The following is a 19,924-nucleotide window of genomic DNA, read 5'->3' on the forward strand; positions in this document are numbered from 1 at the left end:
TGCGACCGTTCGCTGTTAACGGTTGTAGCCTCCTCGATATAATGCCCTAATTGTGGCGTTTTCGGAAAAATAAGGGTAAATAAATAAGATAGTAAAAAATAATAATTTAGAGCTCACTTAATGCAACTCGTATGCGGCGCAGAAGTTTGGAATACGGGAAGGGAATTAGTCTGACGATGGGGGCATTTAGCCAAATTACGTCGAATGCATTTCATTCAATTTTCCGGCATCTTTAATGCAACCGCTCGAAATAATTATTACTCGTTTCCCTCACTCATTTTCCCAGATAATTTACCCACGACGTTAACAAACGATTTCGCTATTAATCAGTTTAACTGGTCAATATGTCGGCTGCGTTCATAGATCCTCAAAAAGAGTCATCTCCAGTCTAGGACATACAGTGCTGTAACATAAATTGTAAAAATGGAGGAAATTATCGTAAATGGGTCTTTAACTCATGGTCATATTTCGATACATAGACTGAATATTACTTGTAGAGAGGCTATGTAGTTTGAAAATGATACGAATCGGCTGTACGGGCGCTGTTTTGGAATACAGATTACAATAAGAGTCTCCTTATTTTTTTAACTCAATCACAATCGACTGTATAATAAAATTAGTGAACGAGACCGTTATGTAGCAACGGGTTCCCGAATGATGTTGAGGGGGATTCAGGCCTCGCTAGTTAGAGGATGGGAAGATAGATGTCGCAGATGAGTGCCACGCGTGTCACACCCCACTCGCCCCTCTGGGAACGACATATTTGCAGGCTCCGCCATGTTATGTGGCTGATTGGATTTTCACTTTTTTTAATGCTGTTATCCAGTCTCATCGCAATACCATCTCCAGCTACCACACTAGGAATTTATTTTGCGCCTCCCCCCGCGATGCGTAAATGTTTCTCCTGTCGACTCACTATCGCTCATCATCATCGCTGGTCAACAATCCTAGGATAGGTTTGACGCAGCTCCCCACTCAATTCTCCTATCAGCTAATCTTTTCACACCTACGTATTTCTTCTCTTTCACATCCTTCTTTACTTGTTCCATATATTTTGTTCGAGGTCTTCCTTTTCCATTCTTGCCTTCCACTTGTCCTTCGACGATTGTCTTCATCAGGCCATGATGTCTCAAGATGTGGCCTATAAGGTTGTTCCGTCTTCTTATTAAGGTTTTCATGAGGCTTCTCTTCTCTCCTACACTTCTTAGGACTTCCTCGTTACTAACTCGGTCGATCCATTTGATTTTCATCATTCTTCTGTAGCACCACATTTCGAAGGCCTCTATCCTTCCTTTCTCCGCTGCGGTCATTGTCCATGCCTCACTTCCGTATAGGAGCATACTCCAAATGTAGGTTCTTATAAATTGTTTCTTTTCTTCTATACTTAAGTTTCCCGCTGTAAGCAGGTCTCTCTTTTGGTGGAATGCTCTCTTCGCCTGGCCTATTCTGCCCACTATCGCTCGAGCGCTTTAATCTATCCCTTTCGGACTGTCCCTCCCACCAGTCTCGCTCCCACTTGCCTTTTGCTGGACTACAGCTCCTATATGTCCATCCACGTCGCGAAAGTTACATGATATGATTTTCCAGTCGACCAATAAATGTCTTCTCTCTCACCACGAATTCCAAATAGATTTTTAAAGAGCACTTCAAGCATCGCTGGTGGAATAGTGGTCCCATTTTCACAGAAAATTAACCTATAATTAGGGCTATTAACCTTATTTTTTTAATCGTAGTGAAATACCGTGAAGCTGTTATCTGATTAGAAAATAAGCACCACCCAAGATTCCTCTTAATTGTGTGTGTAAGTACATACATTTACTTGCTTAAATATCGAATTTTAAATAAAAGATATGTATCAAAGTGCCACCCTCGGGTTTAAATATAAGCTAAAGCTTGATCCGAGCGTTGAAATTAAATCAAAAGTATCACATTTTGGAACGTTGCCACTTAGAAACTAATTTTGTAACAAAAAATCACCTGTTCTTTGAAATAATATTGTCTAAAAGGGCAATAATCCAACTACAGGCGTTTAGAATGGAGCGAGATTAATTTAATGCAGAAATATATATTTTCAAAATCTACTTTTCCTATATTAGTTTTAACATTTTATGAACTTGGAAATGAATTTCAGCAAAATGTGCTAATAGAAGTATTTAAATGATTTCACTGTTCCTGGTATAAATGGTTACTGTACATAGGAAGTACACAAGATTACTGTACGTAGGTGTGACAGAAAATTTCGAACATAAACTCGGGCATAAAGCCCGAGCTCATTAAAATGTCTTTATGATCACAAGACAAATTTATACACCCTACGCAAGTAGTGAGAGGATATGAACAGTAGAATTCTTCAGGCAGTATATTGTTCGATATATGATAGTAGAATTCGGTGCTAATTGGAGCACAGAATTGCATCACTGTTGTGGAATTTGGACTGCAAATTTTAAGAATAATAATTTTGGCCATTTTAACATCGATTAATTTACTCAAATAACTTTTTTCGGTCCATTTACCGCACTATGAATTTTACCAGCTTACTATTAATTACAGCAGCCATGAGCTCTTTTATGGCTGTAATGCTGCAATTTCTATGGTAAGGCTAGTGTAACTTCGGCCCACTATGCAGAATATAAGTGAGCGTGGACTTAATCAGCTAATGCGCATGTGCGGATGGCGGAATAGTAGATGCGGGGAAGAAAGGGTTATATTGCATCGCATCGTAGGATGATCCGGTCTTAAAAGAGTCAAAAGGACGAAATGGGCGTTCTGAAAAGGTTGGAAGCAGGAGAAGGAAGGAAGGGCATAGACAGAGTGAGCATCTTAGTGCGAGATGACACGAGCGATCTCCTAAGCAGGAGTATTTCAGGAGGAAGACAAAAGAAGGAAGAAGGGCGGCGTGCATGTTTAAAGATGACTCCAGAGGACGAAGAGGCGTGGATGTAGGGCAGGAGTAAGAAAGTCTGCTTCTTTCCTCGCTCCCCGTGAAGTGTGAGAGAGTTCCACGTCCCATTGGCAAGAAACAGTTATTTGTACAATGAATGCTCTTTCACAGTTCAACACTATTTTGGTAAAATATACCTAAAAAAAACTTCGCTATAGAAAGTCGAACAGGATATATCAAGGTAGGGACAAGGTATATAAATTTCACAACGGAATACGTTTTCACGGTATACAAAGTTGGTCATGGTACATATTTTCAGAGTATCTACGTGAAAGAGACCAGCGTCTATATTTTCAGAGTACATACAGTAGATCAGGTACCAAGAGGATTTACCAATAAATTTAAAGACAATGACGATAAAATATTCATCTTACCAAATAATTATGAATAGAGACATCTATAAGAAAGTCGCAATCCTAATGTCACTGTAAGTCTTTATTGCTTACCTACGGCTGGAGTAGTTGCAGGAATTGTCCTTTACCTCTCTAAGGCGGTAAATATGAGAAATTTCTCACAGCAAATGGCAACGTGGAGATGAATTTCCATAAATAAATTACTCGCACCATTGCTTTAAAGTCATATATACGGTTTGAATAGTTACGGAAGTATGTCCTTTAAAATGTACGGCATTCAGAATAAGACTTTTATGACATTAAATAATAATGTATAACATATTAGAATGAATAATAAACCTCGCACCCTGAAGTCACTAACCCACTTTTTCATGGTCTACCTACGCTTGGAAAAAGTGTCCGGGGGTGTCCTTGTAAAATGTAAAATGATGAATATAAAATACTTTTTGCAATTAAATACCTATGAAAATATAAAAAGTCAACTATAAATATTCTCCTACTGTTACAGACTAAAATTTTAAGACTATTTTAATTCCAGAAGCTTCCTGGAGTTGATATATAGTTATTTTTGTTCAATAATTAGTCTGGACACAAAAATACGACAGGAGAAGTAAAATATTACCTTGTTTTAGGTAAGCTGACTATGTTGAACTTGAGTATCTCAAATACCACCTAAAAAGGTTCAATATGAAATGAGAAGTATATGTATTACGGTTTAAATTTGAGTGTTAACCATTTCTTTCTTGATTGAAGTCATAAGCTATTCGGAGCGTCACTGAAGGCCCTCGTGAATCGCCACAATTTCAAACGAAATTTGCTCCAAAACTTGGGGAATTATATTTTCTCTCTTTGCACAGCTTTGCAGAGACGTCATTTAGGAAAAATTAAGTACCTGACCAAGGTTTTTTTTACTAATTTTAGAGAAATAATATATCCCCAAGGTCTGAGTTATGAGTGAGCAACTTAAGGGATTGACTAGTTAAGGAAAGGTTTGGCCTGTAAAAGAGGGAAAGAAGTAAGTCAGATGACCTAATTCAAAAAATGATATTATAAAACAGAAAAAAACACCCGCAAAAGCATCAGCTCACTCGCTCACCCAGCAGATTTCACAAACAAATAAGTTTCCATCGAGGTCTCAAGCATGTACTCACTGATGTCTTCATTGCAGGACTTAACTTGCCAAGAAAAGAGTACGGACTTTGGTAATTCCATTTCATTCAACTAGGTTGCGACGGTGGTGCGTTAATTAATTTAAATGCAGTTTTAACATTATACACTCAGCCTTTAAAACGATACACCACAAAACAAGGGAATGTCATTTCCTAGATAATTGAAAATGTTCTTCTTATAGTGATGAATCAAGAGACGTTAGAATAGGTGTTCTCAACGCATAATTTTTCAGGTATTCAGTCGTAAATACGTCATAATATGAGAGTAAAAATTATTATCAAACTTGAGCACCACAGCGTACTACTACCAGTGCTATTGATTCAGAAACTAATAATTCATCCGTATAACTGATAATACCTTTGATCAAAAATATATCACTTGAATGAAAATGGTCTTGAGTTTAAACTGAACCAGCTAGAAAATGCATTAGTTGACATATATACTATCTAATCTGCATGGAATTGTTGCCGATTTTTCTGTTATTAAGCATTCAAAGCGCGCGATCAAATTTAAGAAAATAATTAATTGTTTCAATCGCATCAAATCGGGGAAATAACCTAAACACGCGAATACTACCTATGAAAAACAGTTGAATTAAACAACATAATGGGCCTAAATTGTCTCCAGAGACCCAATTCACAGCTGAGGGCACACCGAATTTTAGGTAATTGCATGCTATCCTTACTTTCTTCCGTTTTTAAATTTTTTTACTTATTTCAATACCTTGTTCAACTTTTTCTTCTAAGATGTTGCTTGAGGCTTATGGATCTTAAAGCTTTTATTACCTTGTTATTGGACAGGGTTTACATTTAATTTACCGAATCTACAGTCAGATTCTCGCTCATAATGATTTATGTATGAACATGAATATCTTTATATTTACAGTTTTAAGTGCATTACATTAAAATTTAAGATGCACGTGAAGTATCTATTTGACTGCATTCGTTTAATTTCCACAAGGCAATTTGTATGGAGGTAATTAAGTCGCTGATATGAAACTAAAGCATCCGTGGGTATTTATGCTTTCTTCACTCACTATGTGTTACAAGCTCACTTACATCGGTATACCCTTACGAGCGTTCTCGGAAAACGATAGTCCTTGGACTATCCGGACCACGCTCTTTTTAAAGGAGCATTCGTGCATTTGATGGAACCGTTCAGGGGAAAATAAATTCCTGTACTAATATGTTCGGCCAAATATCTCCATTATATATTTTATTTCGGACCAAAAAACATGGTGAGGTTTTGAAATGATATTCTCCACATTGCTCTGACAGATATCTGTTCTTAGCTATCTGCGATGAAGGAAGGCGTAACTCATCATTGAGAATTATTAATTGCTACTGCGGTCCTTGTCTCTATCCTTGCTCTAAGAGCGTGCCGCTTACTACTACGCGGTTATTCCCTTGAATAATGAAAATCAGTCGTCAAAGTTCTCTATCGCGCACCTTTATCTATTTCAGCAAAACTGTGAAGTGCGCGATATTGTCGCATATATTAGACAAGAGAAAAGCAACAAAAAAGATAAACTTAGTAAATTTGCAGTTAGCTTATTTTGCTAAATAAAATTTAAATAAATACACCAACGCATGAAGTTCCCCATGAAAAAATATTTGCTTTTGATTATAATAACTTTGCACCCATGGGCGTGACTGCGTACAAAGTCACTTGTTCCTTCAGTGCTTTCAAATTTAAATAAATCGGAATTTTAAAAATTACTTTTTAATTCATGTCATGATGGATGTCCATAAAGTGAAGCATGAATTTTTTTTTAGCTTAACGAGCTGAAAATTTGAAAGTTTGCCGCTCGCATGCGGCTCCCACTTCCAACGAAAATCTAGTGTTTACATTAACGGGAGCGGTAAACGCCAACTCCCGCACCCACCTTTCCCTGTGGAACGTATGCATATCTACATCTCAATGACGCAAATGGTATTGTTACGCGCACCAGCAGTGGAGAAGTCATTGTGATGAATTCATCGCGATTTACGACATCCTACGAGCGGTCCTTTTCGGAAAAGCGGATTTTTCGAACGATGAGCCACGCTCTCTCACAACAATAGATCGATAGATAGAGTGGGAGAAGAATTAGACAATGACCTTGAACTGCGGCCCGGATTCCGTACAGCCAAATATCAATTTATCAAGAGACGAATCATTCATATCGCGATTCATATGAAATGATCCCTCTGCTAATTCACATGGTATAAAAAACACATTGATAAGAGAGCAGTAGTCAACTACGGCGCCACCCATGTTTTTCGCCACCCAGCCCAGAGGACATTATGCTAAGTAAAAAAAGTACAATAAGAATAAAAATTAATGGATTTTCAAGCTAGCAACGTTACATCAGGCATATCAAGTGACAGAAAAATTTTATCTCTCAATGCTAATGTATTTGTGTTAGCTTTGTGGGCGTTTCATCCCGCAATGCATGGTTGGCGGGAGCTCAGCCATCTGTATGAGTACTTAATATTTACACCTTTTTTATATTATTATTCTCGTATCTTTGATGACCCCGTATGTGGGGTGCCTTTTGCACGATGCAAGTTCATGAATATTCGACTTCTCCCAATAACCTCACAAGAGGCTCGAATTGAATTAATATGTACATGTGGATGAAACAGTAGGTAAAACTGCCTTAAGAGATCCCGCTTTGAATGAATGCAAACGGACGCAAAAGGACATAAGGGGAGTGAGTGGTGTGGAAGGGGGAAGAGGGGAGGGTGGAGTTGATTTGGCCATATCTGTATCCTTCGTATTCCGAATCCGAGCACAAAAAACACAAATACGGGATTATTCCTCTGTCGGGTGTTAAGTTCATGGGGTATGGAAAAGGTATTGTTGTCTTTGACTCTCTTATCTGAATTAAAAAAAGAATGGAAACGAAAGAATTGGATTTGGAGGGAATGGATATCTCAATTAATTCAATTTGCTTCTTCCTATCATATCACCGAAATAATTCCGTGTTGAATTCCAATATCTGGACCGAAATGTGTGCCATCCGCCGATTCATCTTTTCTGCGAACATAAGGCATTCGGGAATAGGTAGGAGGGGCGGAATAAGATTGAGAATGGATACATGTGCTGGGAAATTGAGTTGAAATGAGATTCAGTGATGGCTTACCATACGATATCAATAAAAAAATGTAAAGTCATCTCCATTTCATTTGATACCAGAAACGATACTTGCAGCATAAGGCATGTTTTTGCTCAAGACTTGAATGGCTTATATATTGGGTTTTTGCATGAAAAATTCCTTTTTAATTGTACATGTTGTAAAAAAATACATTTGAAACGTATATAAATAGTTTTCTATTTCATACGGTGTACCACAAGGTACTTAACCCGTATCTCTATTATACTAACTATGTACCATCAGCCTTCCAAATTGTAAGCACACGTTTTTCGAGGACAATAATGGAATTTAAGACTTTAGCAACTGACTTTGAAGAAACTATTATTTTGGTAAATAAATAAGGATTCAGCCAGTACTACAAGAAAACAAAATAAATTTAAAGCTGAACTGAGATTATGAGAACTCAAAAAATTAGACAGCTTTTATAATATTATTGCTTTACCTAGAGGGAGAATTCAATTGTTGTAAATAATCACCCGCTGTTGACTATAACGAAGATTAAATCCTCTGATGATACCTTGAAGCAGTGAAACAAGATTGTAAAAAAAGAAAAATGTAGTAGAAGGGTAAAAATTGCATTTAAATTTTTTCTTGATTCAAAATGAAAGCAAAACGGCAGGGAGTTAACAATTCAATTATTGACGCCTGAATTCATATTCACCGCTATTGAACGAGAAGAAAAAGTCCAGCGGTAATTTATTAAGGTAGAAAAAAATGTTCTCAATTATAGATGGCGAAAGGCATGCACGAATTGCTACCCTAGAAAAGCATGGCATGAAATATAAGTTAATTATGTTTGCCCTCACTGCTAATACCAACGCCTTCCCCAGATTCCAGGGAACATCGCTCCACTAACTCCCGCCAACGGCAACATTCACAACAATGGCAATGTCTCGACACGGCCGTGTTCTACTTAAAGTTCTTTGGAGACGCAAGCAATAATGTTGTTAAAAGAGAAGTCGAGCGGAGACTGACGGCAGCAGAAAAAATTTAAAAACCGTGCAATTACAATTGTGAAGGCTTCTAACCTATAGTGAGCATATATATGATCAGACTTCCATTTCATAAGGTACACCACATCAAAAAGGAAACTATTCTTATAAGTTTCCATTGGATTTTTTTCAATTCTATTGGAAGTGTAGAAAGAATCCTTCAAAGGAAACCCAATGGATTCATTTTGCACTTTTTGTTGAAATATCACATTTATTATGCTGCAAAAAGCATTGAATTTATCGAATCAAATAACAATTTTTAAAAATTCGTATGTTGACCACACCATATCTTACCATATACTTCTTTGAAGTTCGTTACACTTTAAACATCCTAAATATGTATTCATACTAGAAACTTTGCCCTTTCTATTTCTCGAAAAACACAATGTCTTGGCGCGCCCGTGCGTCACTCAGTCCTTGTGTGAAGCGAGCGGTGGTGTTGGAGGAAGAGAATGCGAGAGGCGGCAGAAGAAAAAAAATAATTATAATGAGATGCATTTAATAAACTTTCTCTCCCACCATGCACATGTCAGGCATATGTATTATTTGGAGGGGTATTCTCCGTGCCACCCAATTCCAAAAGCAGTCCCCAGAGGGCAGGATGGTAGAGAGAGAGAGAAGTGAAGGTCGCGTGGAAACGGGGTCACCGCTCGTGACCCGATTCCTCACCTCGCCGCAGCCAACTGAGGGTCGACACAGTGGTTGGTTGGGGAGGAAGAGAATTAGGAGAGGGAAATAGGGGAGGAAGGGGGTTGAATGCTTGGCACGGAGATCCAACAACATAATAGTTTCACGGAGCTCCATGTAGGAGGCAATAAGATTTTTCCTCTCCTCCACTAGATATATCGCGGAGATAATTTTATTGTTAATTATGTCTTTCATCCGTGAACAAAAGTATTTCGAATTAATTCAATGGAGTATTCAACGGGATGAATAAACGAGAATTAAGTAAACGTGTGTCGAGCCACTGGATTGTGGTACAGAGTCGTGAAGAAGGTATTTAAAATTTAACTTGAACGAAAAATGCTGAGTAGCAACTGCGGGTTTCACATTAGCCAAGCGTGGAAACAAATATTTTGAAGGTTTATGCAAGAAAGAATTCATCGGAGAAAAACTCTGCGTCAATGGAGAACTCACTTTAAGCAAGCAAAAATAATTCCAGCAGTAAAGTTTATAAACGAGTTTTTGGAGAGCGTTTTAAAAGAACGTATGAAGTACAAACTGCGCGTTAAATCTCAATAGGGTGGTTTCCTATTATTTTTTTTATTGCCTAAATCGAAAGATTATTAATCCTGGAGTACGCATTTCACGCTTTTAGATTTTTAAATGACGATATCTATTTTTCACAGTTAAATGAAAAGTGAAAATTTTCAAGCGCGCGAAAACGCGACGGCTAAGTAGAAATGATGGGAAAAGTCCGTGTGACGTATCTCTGGTTCCAGCTATCGGCGTGTGAGGTGACCTTGGGGCGAGGCTTGAGCGCTGATACGACGCAGGCTGCTAGCAGGTAGCAGAGTACCCTGCTAGCAGGTAGCGCTTGGCTTAATTATGGATTATTACTACCTTAATAAACGAAGGAAACTTTCCGACCTTAGACAATTTTAATAAGTGATTATTAAGAAAATTTTCACTGGGCTCTGTGACTCATGCATGCATTAGTTATCTCAGATAATGTAAAACTCCTATCTACTCGTATAGAAACTAGGTCCCAGTGACGTCACGTGGAGTGGCATTGCATGGGCGCCTATCTGGCCTTTTTCAAATAACGTTAAAATTAACCATTGCCATTTGTCTAAACCGGTATTTCTAAAACCAAATAATTTGTATATTATGAATACACTAATGGTGGATAACGAATCCCAATCAATGCCTTTCGTTCTCTTTGATGAAGGAAACTACGCTATTGCTCCATTAAAGTGGTTTCTATTCATTCAATAGAGCTTTATTTTCGAGAATTAAGAGCTTTTAAGTGAAACATGTTCATTCATTGCTCATAAAAGATGAAGTTATCCTAGCGTAATGAAAGCGATGGGATAGAGACAGTATCAGATGTGGACATCCGAGGAAGGGTAGCAATACATGAAGCACTTTCAGCCAATAGGCACCGCAATCATCCTGCAATGAGTGCGGGAAGCATTCATATGAGCAAAACGATGAGTGCAGCACTCGTATCCACTATCACTCCACTCCATTACGCAAGCCCATCCGCGCATGCGCACATTGGAGCAGTGAAACCATTTAACAGACGAGCTTCTCAATTATGCAACTCAAATGAATATCTATACGACTATGGTGATAAAAAAATCTTAAATAAAAAATACTCTGATAACCGCGTCGGTTAACACATGGACTATCTGGTTTAACATGAAACGTAGATATTGCCGCGGTTTCGTTTTCACAAGGTTAGTTAGAAATATATTTTTTTAATTGCTAAAAACTCATGTGCACCGGTATTTGCCATGAAGAGAAATCCATTTCAATACTTACGTCAATTGTATGCATTAAGTATTTAGTAAAAAGTATTGATGCTTAGTTATATCATTTGGTGAAACATTTTCAGCGTATATTTTTCAAATATCATAGAATAAAATAAATTGTCATATTTTGTCGAAAAATACTTGAAATAATTGCGTTGATTAATATTTCCCAGTTACCGATAATAACTTTGCGTCAAAATTAATTCGACTATTTCCCCACAGCATATCACACTAGGGCGACCAAAACATTTTCATCTAAGTTACCTGTGCGTTCGGCTGTTTTAGTGTATTTTTAATATTCAATAAAATCGGTTTGATCGCGCATCTTACACATCGCGTTTGAAAATTTCTGGTGTGTTTTTATCGAAAATGACCTACTTTACTTGAATTGCTACTAGCAATTTGAAGAGCATCTCCAGTAGATGCAACGGTCATCAGTAATAAAAACCACTTCTATTGATAAAGATCACCTTCCCCGGTGAGAGACAATCATTTGGATTGGCTAGGATTTTAAAGTCAAGCATAACAAACGCGCATCTTCTTTTCTCTTTCTGTTCTTGTAAACGGCTGATTTTCTGCTGGGTAAGCTTGAGGGTTAGCATAATAAGTATTGGTAGTCAATCTTTCCACCTCCTCTAAAATACTTCGATACATGTACAAATAATAAATCAAAAGCGGAATGAAGGGTTTCCTGAGAAATAAAAAGATAAACAATAATTTGTAACTACAACAAAGTAATATAAAGATTAATGCAATTGCTAAAAAACAAAACTCAACTATCTGATGATAAAAACAATTAAAAGCAGTATGCTTATGTGAGAGTCGCAAAATTTGCATACAACGGTGTGTTTATCGCTGAGTTCCCTACGTTGTGAAGCAGAGAAGGAGCTATGAGTGTAGATCATATAATGATACAAATAGAGTAGTTCCCTTCATTAAAGAAAACGAAAGGCATTGATTGCGATTCGTTACCCACCATTAGTTTATTCACAATATACAAATAATTTGGTTTTAGAAATACCGGTTTAGACGAATGGCACGGGTCAATTTTATCCTCATTTGAAAAATGCCAGATTGGCGCCGATGCGATATCACTCCACGTGACGTCACAGGGGCCTAGTTTCTATACGAGTAGATAGGAGTTTTACATTGACTGAGATTACTAATGCATGCATGAGGGACAGAGCTCAGGGAAACATCTCTTAATAATCACACATTAAAAATACCTAAGTTCGGAAAGTTTCCTTCGTTTGATAAGGGAATAATAATCCTTATTTAAGCCAAGCGCTACCAGCTAGCAGGGTACTCTGCTACCTACTAGCATTCTGCGTCATATCAGCTTTCACAGCCTCGCCACAAGGTGTACCTCACTTGCGGCAGCGGGAACCAGAACGACGTCACTCGGAGTTTTCCCAGCATTCATACTTAGCCGTCGCGTTTTCGCGCACTTGAAATTTTTCACTTTTCATTTAATCGCGAAAAATAGATATCGTCAATTAAAAATCGAAAAGCGTAAAATACGTACTGCACGAGTAATAATCTTGCGATTTAGGCAATAAAAAATAATAGGAAACCACCCTATTGCCGATTTCTCTTTTTACATTAGTGAGGCCAACCGAGATTGTGAGCTCCCTCATTTAAGCCCTCTCTTTGCTCCAACCTCCATCTCTTAACCACTCTACCTCACCCCACTCCATTTGAACAATAGCCTTGGCGACAGAGAGAAAGACGCGCAGCGCGCGACCCTTGACAAATATTAACAAAGAGGACTCGGAAGCGAAAGGCTATCCGATTTTGCAACTGCGAATGTTTTTCCACAGGGAATCATAAACACCATCCCGTTTGGAGTAAGGACGCTCAAAATGGTCTCCCTCTGTCGCGGGGTGACTTTGGAAAAAAGGCGAGTTCGCGAATACTGAATAAAAAATAAAAAAACCGTCCCTCATTCCCCCTCCTGAAATCCCACCTTCCTCACCCTCATATTGACGCCTCCGCAAAAAACTCGTTGCGCTTATAAAAACGAAGACACAAGAGCGGCGAAAATACTGACGTACTGTAGAAAATGGAAATAAAAAAATTGAGGGATGAAAAATGGCGAGAGGGATGTGTACCTCAACAAAATAAGTAAAAAAACAAGGCGAGAGTGTAAACGCAATTATCGTTGAGAATATTTAAACTGAGAGATAGAAGGACGGGAACGCGTGCTAGGATGTCATTTGTTTTATCAGTCGTTATAGTCTCAGTCGATATCCGCCAGATGCCTCCAGCGGCGCCGTGGTGGGCACCCTCTCCCTCTGCCCTTTCCCTGACCCCATTTTCCTCTTCTGAAAATGTGACAATGATGACACGACTTTTAAAAGAGTAATACGCAACCAGGGAATGACAGAGAGATTGATGCATCCTCAGAGATGCTTCTGCCTTTTACAGCCTCTAGCTTAGTCCTTTACTTGCATATTATATTGGTACGCGGACGAAAACCAGGCTGTTGCAATGAAGTAGATTCCGGTTAATTGGGACATATCGGGACTTGTGCACTTTGCCCTAAATAAGCGGCTGCCCCAATTGGGCGAACTATCCCGTATATGGGCATAAATAAACGTTGAAATGATAGAAAGAAGACTAAAGAATGTTTATAATGCAACATAAGTTTATTAAACTATTAATTTGATTAATAAATAAGCGAGTTTAGTTAATTTGTTATAATTTTTAAGATTTATAACAATTTAGTTAAAAATATTTTTCACAGCCTCGGGCGACGCTGAATGAATATCTTTTACCAAGTCCTATCCTCTTGCGGATAGTGTAACAACAAGAGATTTCAAAATAGCGCAAGAATAGACACATTTGTGAAAAATAAGAGTAGATCAAAGGGGAAAAATAAAAAAATAGTATTCTGAAAACAAAAAAATTTAATTTCGTCGCGAGTATAGAATCTATGTAGCCGACTTATGGCCCAATAAAGCGGTATGCTCTCCCAATTAGGCGGAGAATACTCTGGGATGTTCCTCAATTGGGTTCTGTTCTTCAAGATCTGCCTCACACTGAAAAAACACTTTGGATATGAGAATCGTAGGTTTGGGTGTCACACCCAAAGCTGAGGCGAAGGAAAGGACTTGTCCATACATTTGGTTGTGTCACCCAAAGGGAATGGGTGATGAGGAGTTGGATGTTCCAACTACTCCTTTGGTTGCTACATCCAAAGAAGATGGACGAGTACTTTGGGTGTGAGAACCAAAGCGTTGGATGGCTCATCAGAACAACCATTGGATACTGAATGAAAACTTTAGATGAGCAGCCCAAATGAATGTGCCCCCACCCCTTTTACAACCCTACTAACCCATAATATTGTTCTTTTTCAACCCCTTTTGAAATGGGGAATTAGGACAGTGCAATTGGAAAAATGAGAAAACTGAGTTCCGAGGTCATGATATTCATTTATTGTCATTATCATAGGATTCAACACGAAACATTGAAAATTAACAAAATTATCAAATTTTATACAATAGCATGAAAATATAAAAAGCAATCATTATATAATACAAAATATAATTAGGAAATACAATACATGTATAAAAATTAGGAACTTTCCTTACAGAGTATGCCTCAGAGACACATAGGAAATTTCTTTTACGGTTGAATATATGACAAGGGTTGGAGAGACCAATTGCTGTATGGCAATACATTCATTATTACTAGTGCATTTGACTTCATAAGCATGAAGGTCTTGCTCAAACGCAACAGTATAAAACATTTTACAAACTAGTATTACACAATTATTTGCATCCCGTAACAAAGAATCAACAACACCGAAGGTAGGATAAATTTCACTTGCACCTTCTATTCGCATGGCAACACAGGATCCTTTCCTGTAGGTGTGACCATTTACTGTCACCCAAGTTAATTTGCAACTACTTTCCAAAAATGATTTAGGGCAACTAGACTGAAATGAGCAAAACCCTGGTAACTTTGATAAGTGTTGAACATTTACACACTTTCCAAACATATTATTAGGGGTAAAGCCTTTACCCAATAGGAATCGATATGCAAGAGTGTGCAACTCCTTATGCACGAGCGTCTCAGCAATATCTATACGGCTAGTTGTTGCTACTGCTTCTGTTTTCTTATGCCTATGTTTGGATTCAAATCTAAATGTGGACAGGTGTGTGACTGGCCCACTTTCTTCTAAACCTCTTGGGTAGTGAACCCAAATACGAAGTTTGTGAGGCACTGTTTCAGCATGAAAAACTTCCAAAAACATTTCATACATTTCACTAACATACCCTTTCAACAGAGGTACATGACCAGTAGTGAGACGAGGAGCCAGAACAATCTCAAGAACTTTGCGCATGCAGAGATAAAATATCCACACGTCATTATCCATGGGAACAGTATCCCCCACCAGCATGGCAAACATGAGGATAAAAGATTGCATTTCCCTTGCTGACATCCTAAGCTGTTTATCTTTAGCCTCATCATGAGAAATGGGAGGTGGCCTATTGCTTAATGCATTGGCATGACAATCAAAACCTTCCAATCTATCATTCAATATGGAAAGGAAGCTGTTTTTTGTGGATGCAAAGTTACATGCAAAATAATTTACAATCAGCCCCATAAATTTTTTAAATGCACCTTCAGGACCATCATGAAGATAATCTACAGCAAAGTTGGAGCATGTTTCAAAATAATTAACCGTATCCCACACTGACTGCTCTTTAACACCCGTATTTTTTTGATCAAGTTTTACAACATCCCTGTCATGACTTGACTGAGTTCTCAAATTCCTCTCACAGGTTTCCCACTGCCTAGCAAATTTACTTGTCTTGCAAAATCTGCAACAGTAGTGAGCATTAAAGCCTTCCTGAAAGCCCAAGATTTGATTTAAACCCAAGTTATCACCAAGAATGAGGCCAAGAGCAAAGAAGATTATTTTTGGACCAGAGTCAGTGATTATCTCGACACCTTCAGATTGGAGGAAATTTAGCTCTTTCACTATCTCGGAAAATGTTGAGTGATTGGTAAATTCTATTCTGTCACTAGAGGAAAACAGAGCTGCCAAAAAAATATTTTCAAGCAGGGACTGAACTTCAGGAGGAAAACATGGGATACTGTAATACACCCCACCCAGTTTATTTACACATGCATGAGAACCTAATGGGTTGTTCACCTCAAAATCATCAAAATAAAGAAAAAGTGGAAAGGCAATTTTATCCTGAAAGTTTTTAACCTTTGACTTCCATAAGTTTCCTTGCACGAAGTTCTCATGCCAACCTACAGCAGTAGACAGTTTGGTGACATATGATGTTACAGAGGAAAATACTCCTGGTAAACTAAATATTTTTTTAAGGACAACCCGCATTGGAATAAATTTTGCTGTTACATTTGACATAACCCTTTTCAGCATACCATGTTTACGTTTCCTTTTAACTCTGGATCCCAATGAATACGTATGGCCAGAAATGAAATGGCCTCGAGCGTTCAAAACCTTCAGATACCTATGCTCAGTGGAAAGGTTTGAAAAGGGTTCCACTATAAAGTCTAGTTGTTTCTCCACCTTGACACATGCATCTTCATTCTCACAAGAGGTGATAACACTTTTAATTTCTGGTTTTAACAAATCTAACATAGACTAATAAATCAGTGGTAGTTTTCATTATGTCAACAACATGACTACGAGGTAACTTATGGTTAGCAAACAACTTGGCTGCAAACTCTAAAACCATGTCTTCAAAAATGTGCGGAATGTTAAGAGGGGCCTTCGGGGGAGGGCACAGGTTTTGCTGAGGTTCATTGTCCTTATTAAATGATTCAACTCGAAATGTTTCAGTCGTAGAAGTTGGTTCTGGTATATTGTCAGATATTTGTGAGCAGCTGTGCTGTTTTAACAAATGAACCCTGAATGCTTTCCAACCAGAATAAGTAGCAATACAGCCATCACCCTCTGCACATGTAAACCCATAATCTTCATTAGGCTGTAAATTATGGATGGATTTGAAATGAATATGGAGAGCAACTATGGAAGGCAGAGTCAAACCACAAGTGAAACAGGTAGGCATTGTGCTTCCAACCCACACAAGCAAAACAAACACACAAAAGTCAAAAAATGTACACAAAAGTTTAAAGCTAAAAAAGTTCACACAAAAAAAACCTTACACTCTCAACACAGAAATTAGGCGTTTCACCTCCGGTATCTTTGAGATAGCTCGCGATTGAGGATCCTTTACCTCTTCCATCCCAAACAACGCCTTCTCAACTATTACCCACAGACGGGCACTTTGGAGTGGGTATCTACAATAAAGAGAGTGATATGCGTAGAATGTAGCAGCAAACAAATCTCTTGTGGTGGGCAGCGTTATGGGAGTTTTGTCAATCACAAAGTAATGGGTGTGTATATTTGCCAAAGATTCCCCAATTATCATGGGAAAGGGCTGCACCGTTAACCCTCGTGCTCTATATCGCTCCTCCAGCCCATCACAATGTTTTATTAAGTCGTCAGTCTGAAAAAGAAAAACATTACTTAATTTCTTCCTGGTAACTTAATTTTTGACATTCAATATAGGTCCAAAAATTACCTTAGCATAGCAAAGAAAGCCATCCAAAATATCCTTCCGTGAAGGCTTCCACGCTTTTCCCTTAGGGACTTTCAACGGAACTGTTGTCACCAACCGCGCAAATAAATGCAGAAGTTCTGCATCGGAGCACCGAGCTGCAATACATAGTTCATTTTAATCACAAATAATCATGCAAAACATTGTATAAGGAAACTAGTGTAGGAAGCTCTTGTTGTTAGCCTACCTGGGATTGAAATGTTTTCAATGCTAAGCTGCTCCTTCACCTTCTCAGCAAATGGCTCCCAGTGGCTAGCAATCCTACCATATGCCTGAGGGAACAACTGTCTAAAATCACTCTGGAGCTGGAAAAATAAAAATTATGGCATTGATATTATGACACTGAGGCAGATGCAGGAGCTAGCATATTTTTGAAAGATAATGAAAATTGAAAGCATTTTCAAGTTATTTTTTATGAGGTAAAGATCATGGATGGTACCAACCTATTTGTACCCTTCTGGCTGTTTCAGCACCGGATATGTGTTGACATATTCATACGTGGCCTCATACGCAGCGTCAGACCTTAATTTGGCCTGCCGGTGCCTCACTGTTTCCTGCCAGTATCTGTTGATTGTTTCCCAATCGTTCAATTCAGTCTGCAGGAACTGTAATCTTTCTTCAACATCTAAAATGTGACAAAGCACATATTACTGAGAATGAATTAACTACCAAGAAATTTCAATCTCTTAATGTGGTACAAAAATTGTTATCATAAATACCTTCATTGCTAAGGGCGCATGGAAGGAGTCTGGCCAAATCCTCGCTACCATCACAGGATATATCTTCCCCAGGCCTCTTGACCCCTCGTCTTGACTCCCTTAACCCAAACTTTCGCAACTCCTTGCAAATATTTGTGTACTGGTCGTACAGTTTCCCAGATGGTAGAGATGTTCTACCATCACTTGTTCGAGATGGGTTATACCACAGCTCCTGGAAAATACAAGCAATGCCATGGTACATGATATATGAAATTCATGATGGTAATTTGAAGTTGAAGTAAATGAGAAATGAGTGAACTTACGGGATCTTCATTAAATTCTCGCCCCACACAGTCGGCCAAGAACCGAAAGCGATGAGGGGTTATGCTACAAAACAAAGAAATGTGTTAAAAGGTTATTTTTTGAATAAAAAATAAAGATTAAATAAAATAGCATTCACATTTAACTTACTCCTGGTTAGTGTCTAGCCCTAGCTCGTGCAAAACAATGGCTTTGGCCAATTTATATTTCAGAGCCTGCTCCAGCTGCTTTTTATTGTCGTATGAGGCCAGAACAATTAGTCCATCAATGGACTTTTCAGCAAGATTTCTTATATACTGAAACATAATAAAAATACTTAATCAAAGCAAAGATACTTTGAGGTCACCTTGAGGTACAGGGTGGAAAACATGTTACTTCCTCCAATTTGTTCGAAACCGAAAGCCACGAACACGATGACTCAGAAATAGTACCCATGTTATGCACATAATCACAGTTATATTTAATAACAACAAGATACCTAAGTGACTGGCTAGCATTGCTTGTTGTGCCTCTTCATAATACAGTAGTATAAAACTATGGGCACATAAAAAAATGCTGTTTCCATAATTGTTGAAAGAATGGTGACAAAGACTTTTACAATATTATGGCCTGTAACAATGTATGTGGTGGACTTGTACTCAAAAATGATAATAGTAAATTGATTCAGAAAAAGGTTATGGATATAAAAGAATAAGAATTGACTACCTACACTGAACATTATCATACATATAATTGCCTATGTTTCAATATTACTATTCCACCTCACTATTAGCTAATTCGCAATTGTGAAATTGAATAAATTAGAGTGATTAAAATTTGGGCATGGTCCCTTGACTCCTCCAATGTGCAACTGAGTTGGATTATGTTTTCATTCATAAGTTGACTTGTAGTGCATAAAAAAAACAGAAATAATTTCCTAAAACCAAGGATAATGGAAGAATCCTAGCATTGTCTTCACATATTCTATATCTATGTGGATAACTTCCCCAACAAAAAATAATATCTTTAGATAAAAATAATTTGCACTAATTTCGATTGACTGCTTACATTTAAAAAGGCAATGGGATCCCATACTAAGTTTCGATTGTAATAATATGCATTTACCCTTATCTACAAGAAGAGTGGCTGCCAAGTACATTGGTCTTGATATTAAAAACACTACCTATTTGAACTTAGCTCAAATTCAGTTGATACCCGAAAATTTCAAGATAAGTTTCAATGTAACTCA

At 38.0% G+C, this 19,924-nt stretch overlaps 1 protein-coding gene across 1 annotated transcript; it reads right to left on the reverse strand.

Moving 5' to 3' along the window:
* Positions 1–13,303: 13,303 nt before the first annotated feature.
* Positions 13,304–18,683, reverse strand: LOC124157186. The gene is made up of 4 exons (XM_046531719.1): positions 18,397–18,683; positions 18,131–18,302; positions 17,294–17,357; positions 13,304–13,396 (listed from the first exon to the last, which is right to left on the reverse strand). Exons 1-4 carry the CDS (start codon positions 18,635–18,637, stop codon positions 13,304–13,306), a joined length of 570 nt encoding a protein of 189 aa, XP_046387675.1. The 5' UTR covers positions 18,638–18,683.
* Positions 18,684–19,924: the final 1,241 nt, after the last annotated feature.

This window comes from Ischnura elegans, chromosome 4 (assembly GCF_921293095.1).
Source record: "Ischnura elegans chromosome 4, ioIscEleg1.1, whole genome shotgun sequence".
Taxonomy (NCBI): Eukaryota; Metazoa; Arthropoda; class Insecta; order Odonata; family Coenagrionidae; genus Ischnura; species Ischnura elegans.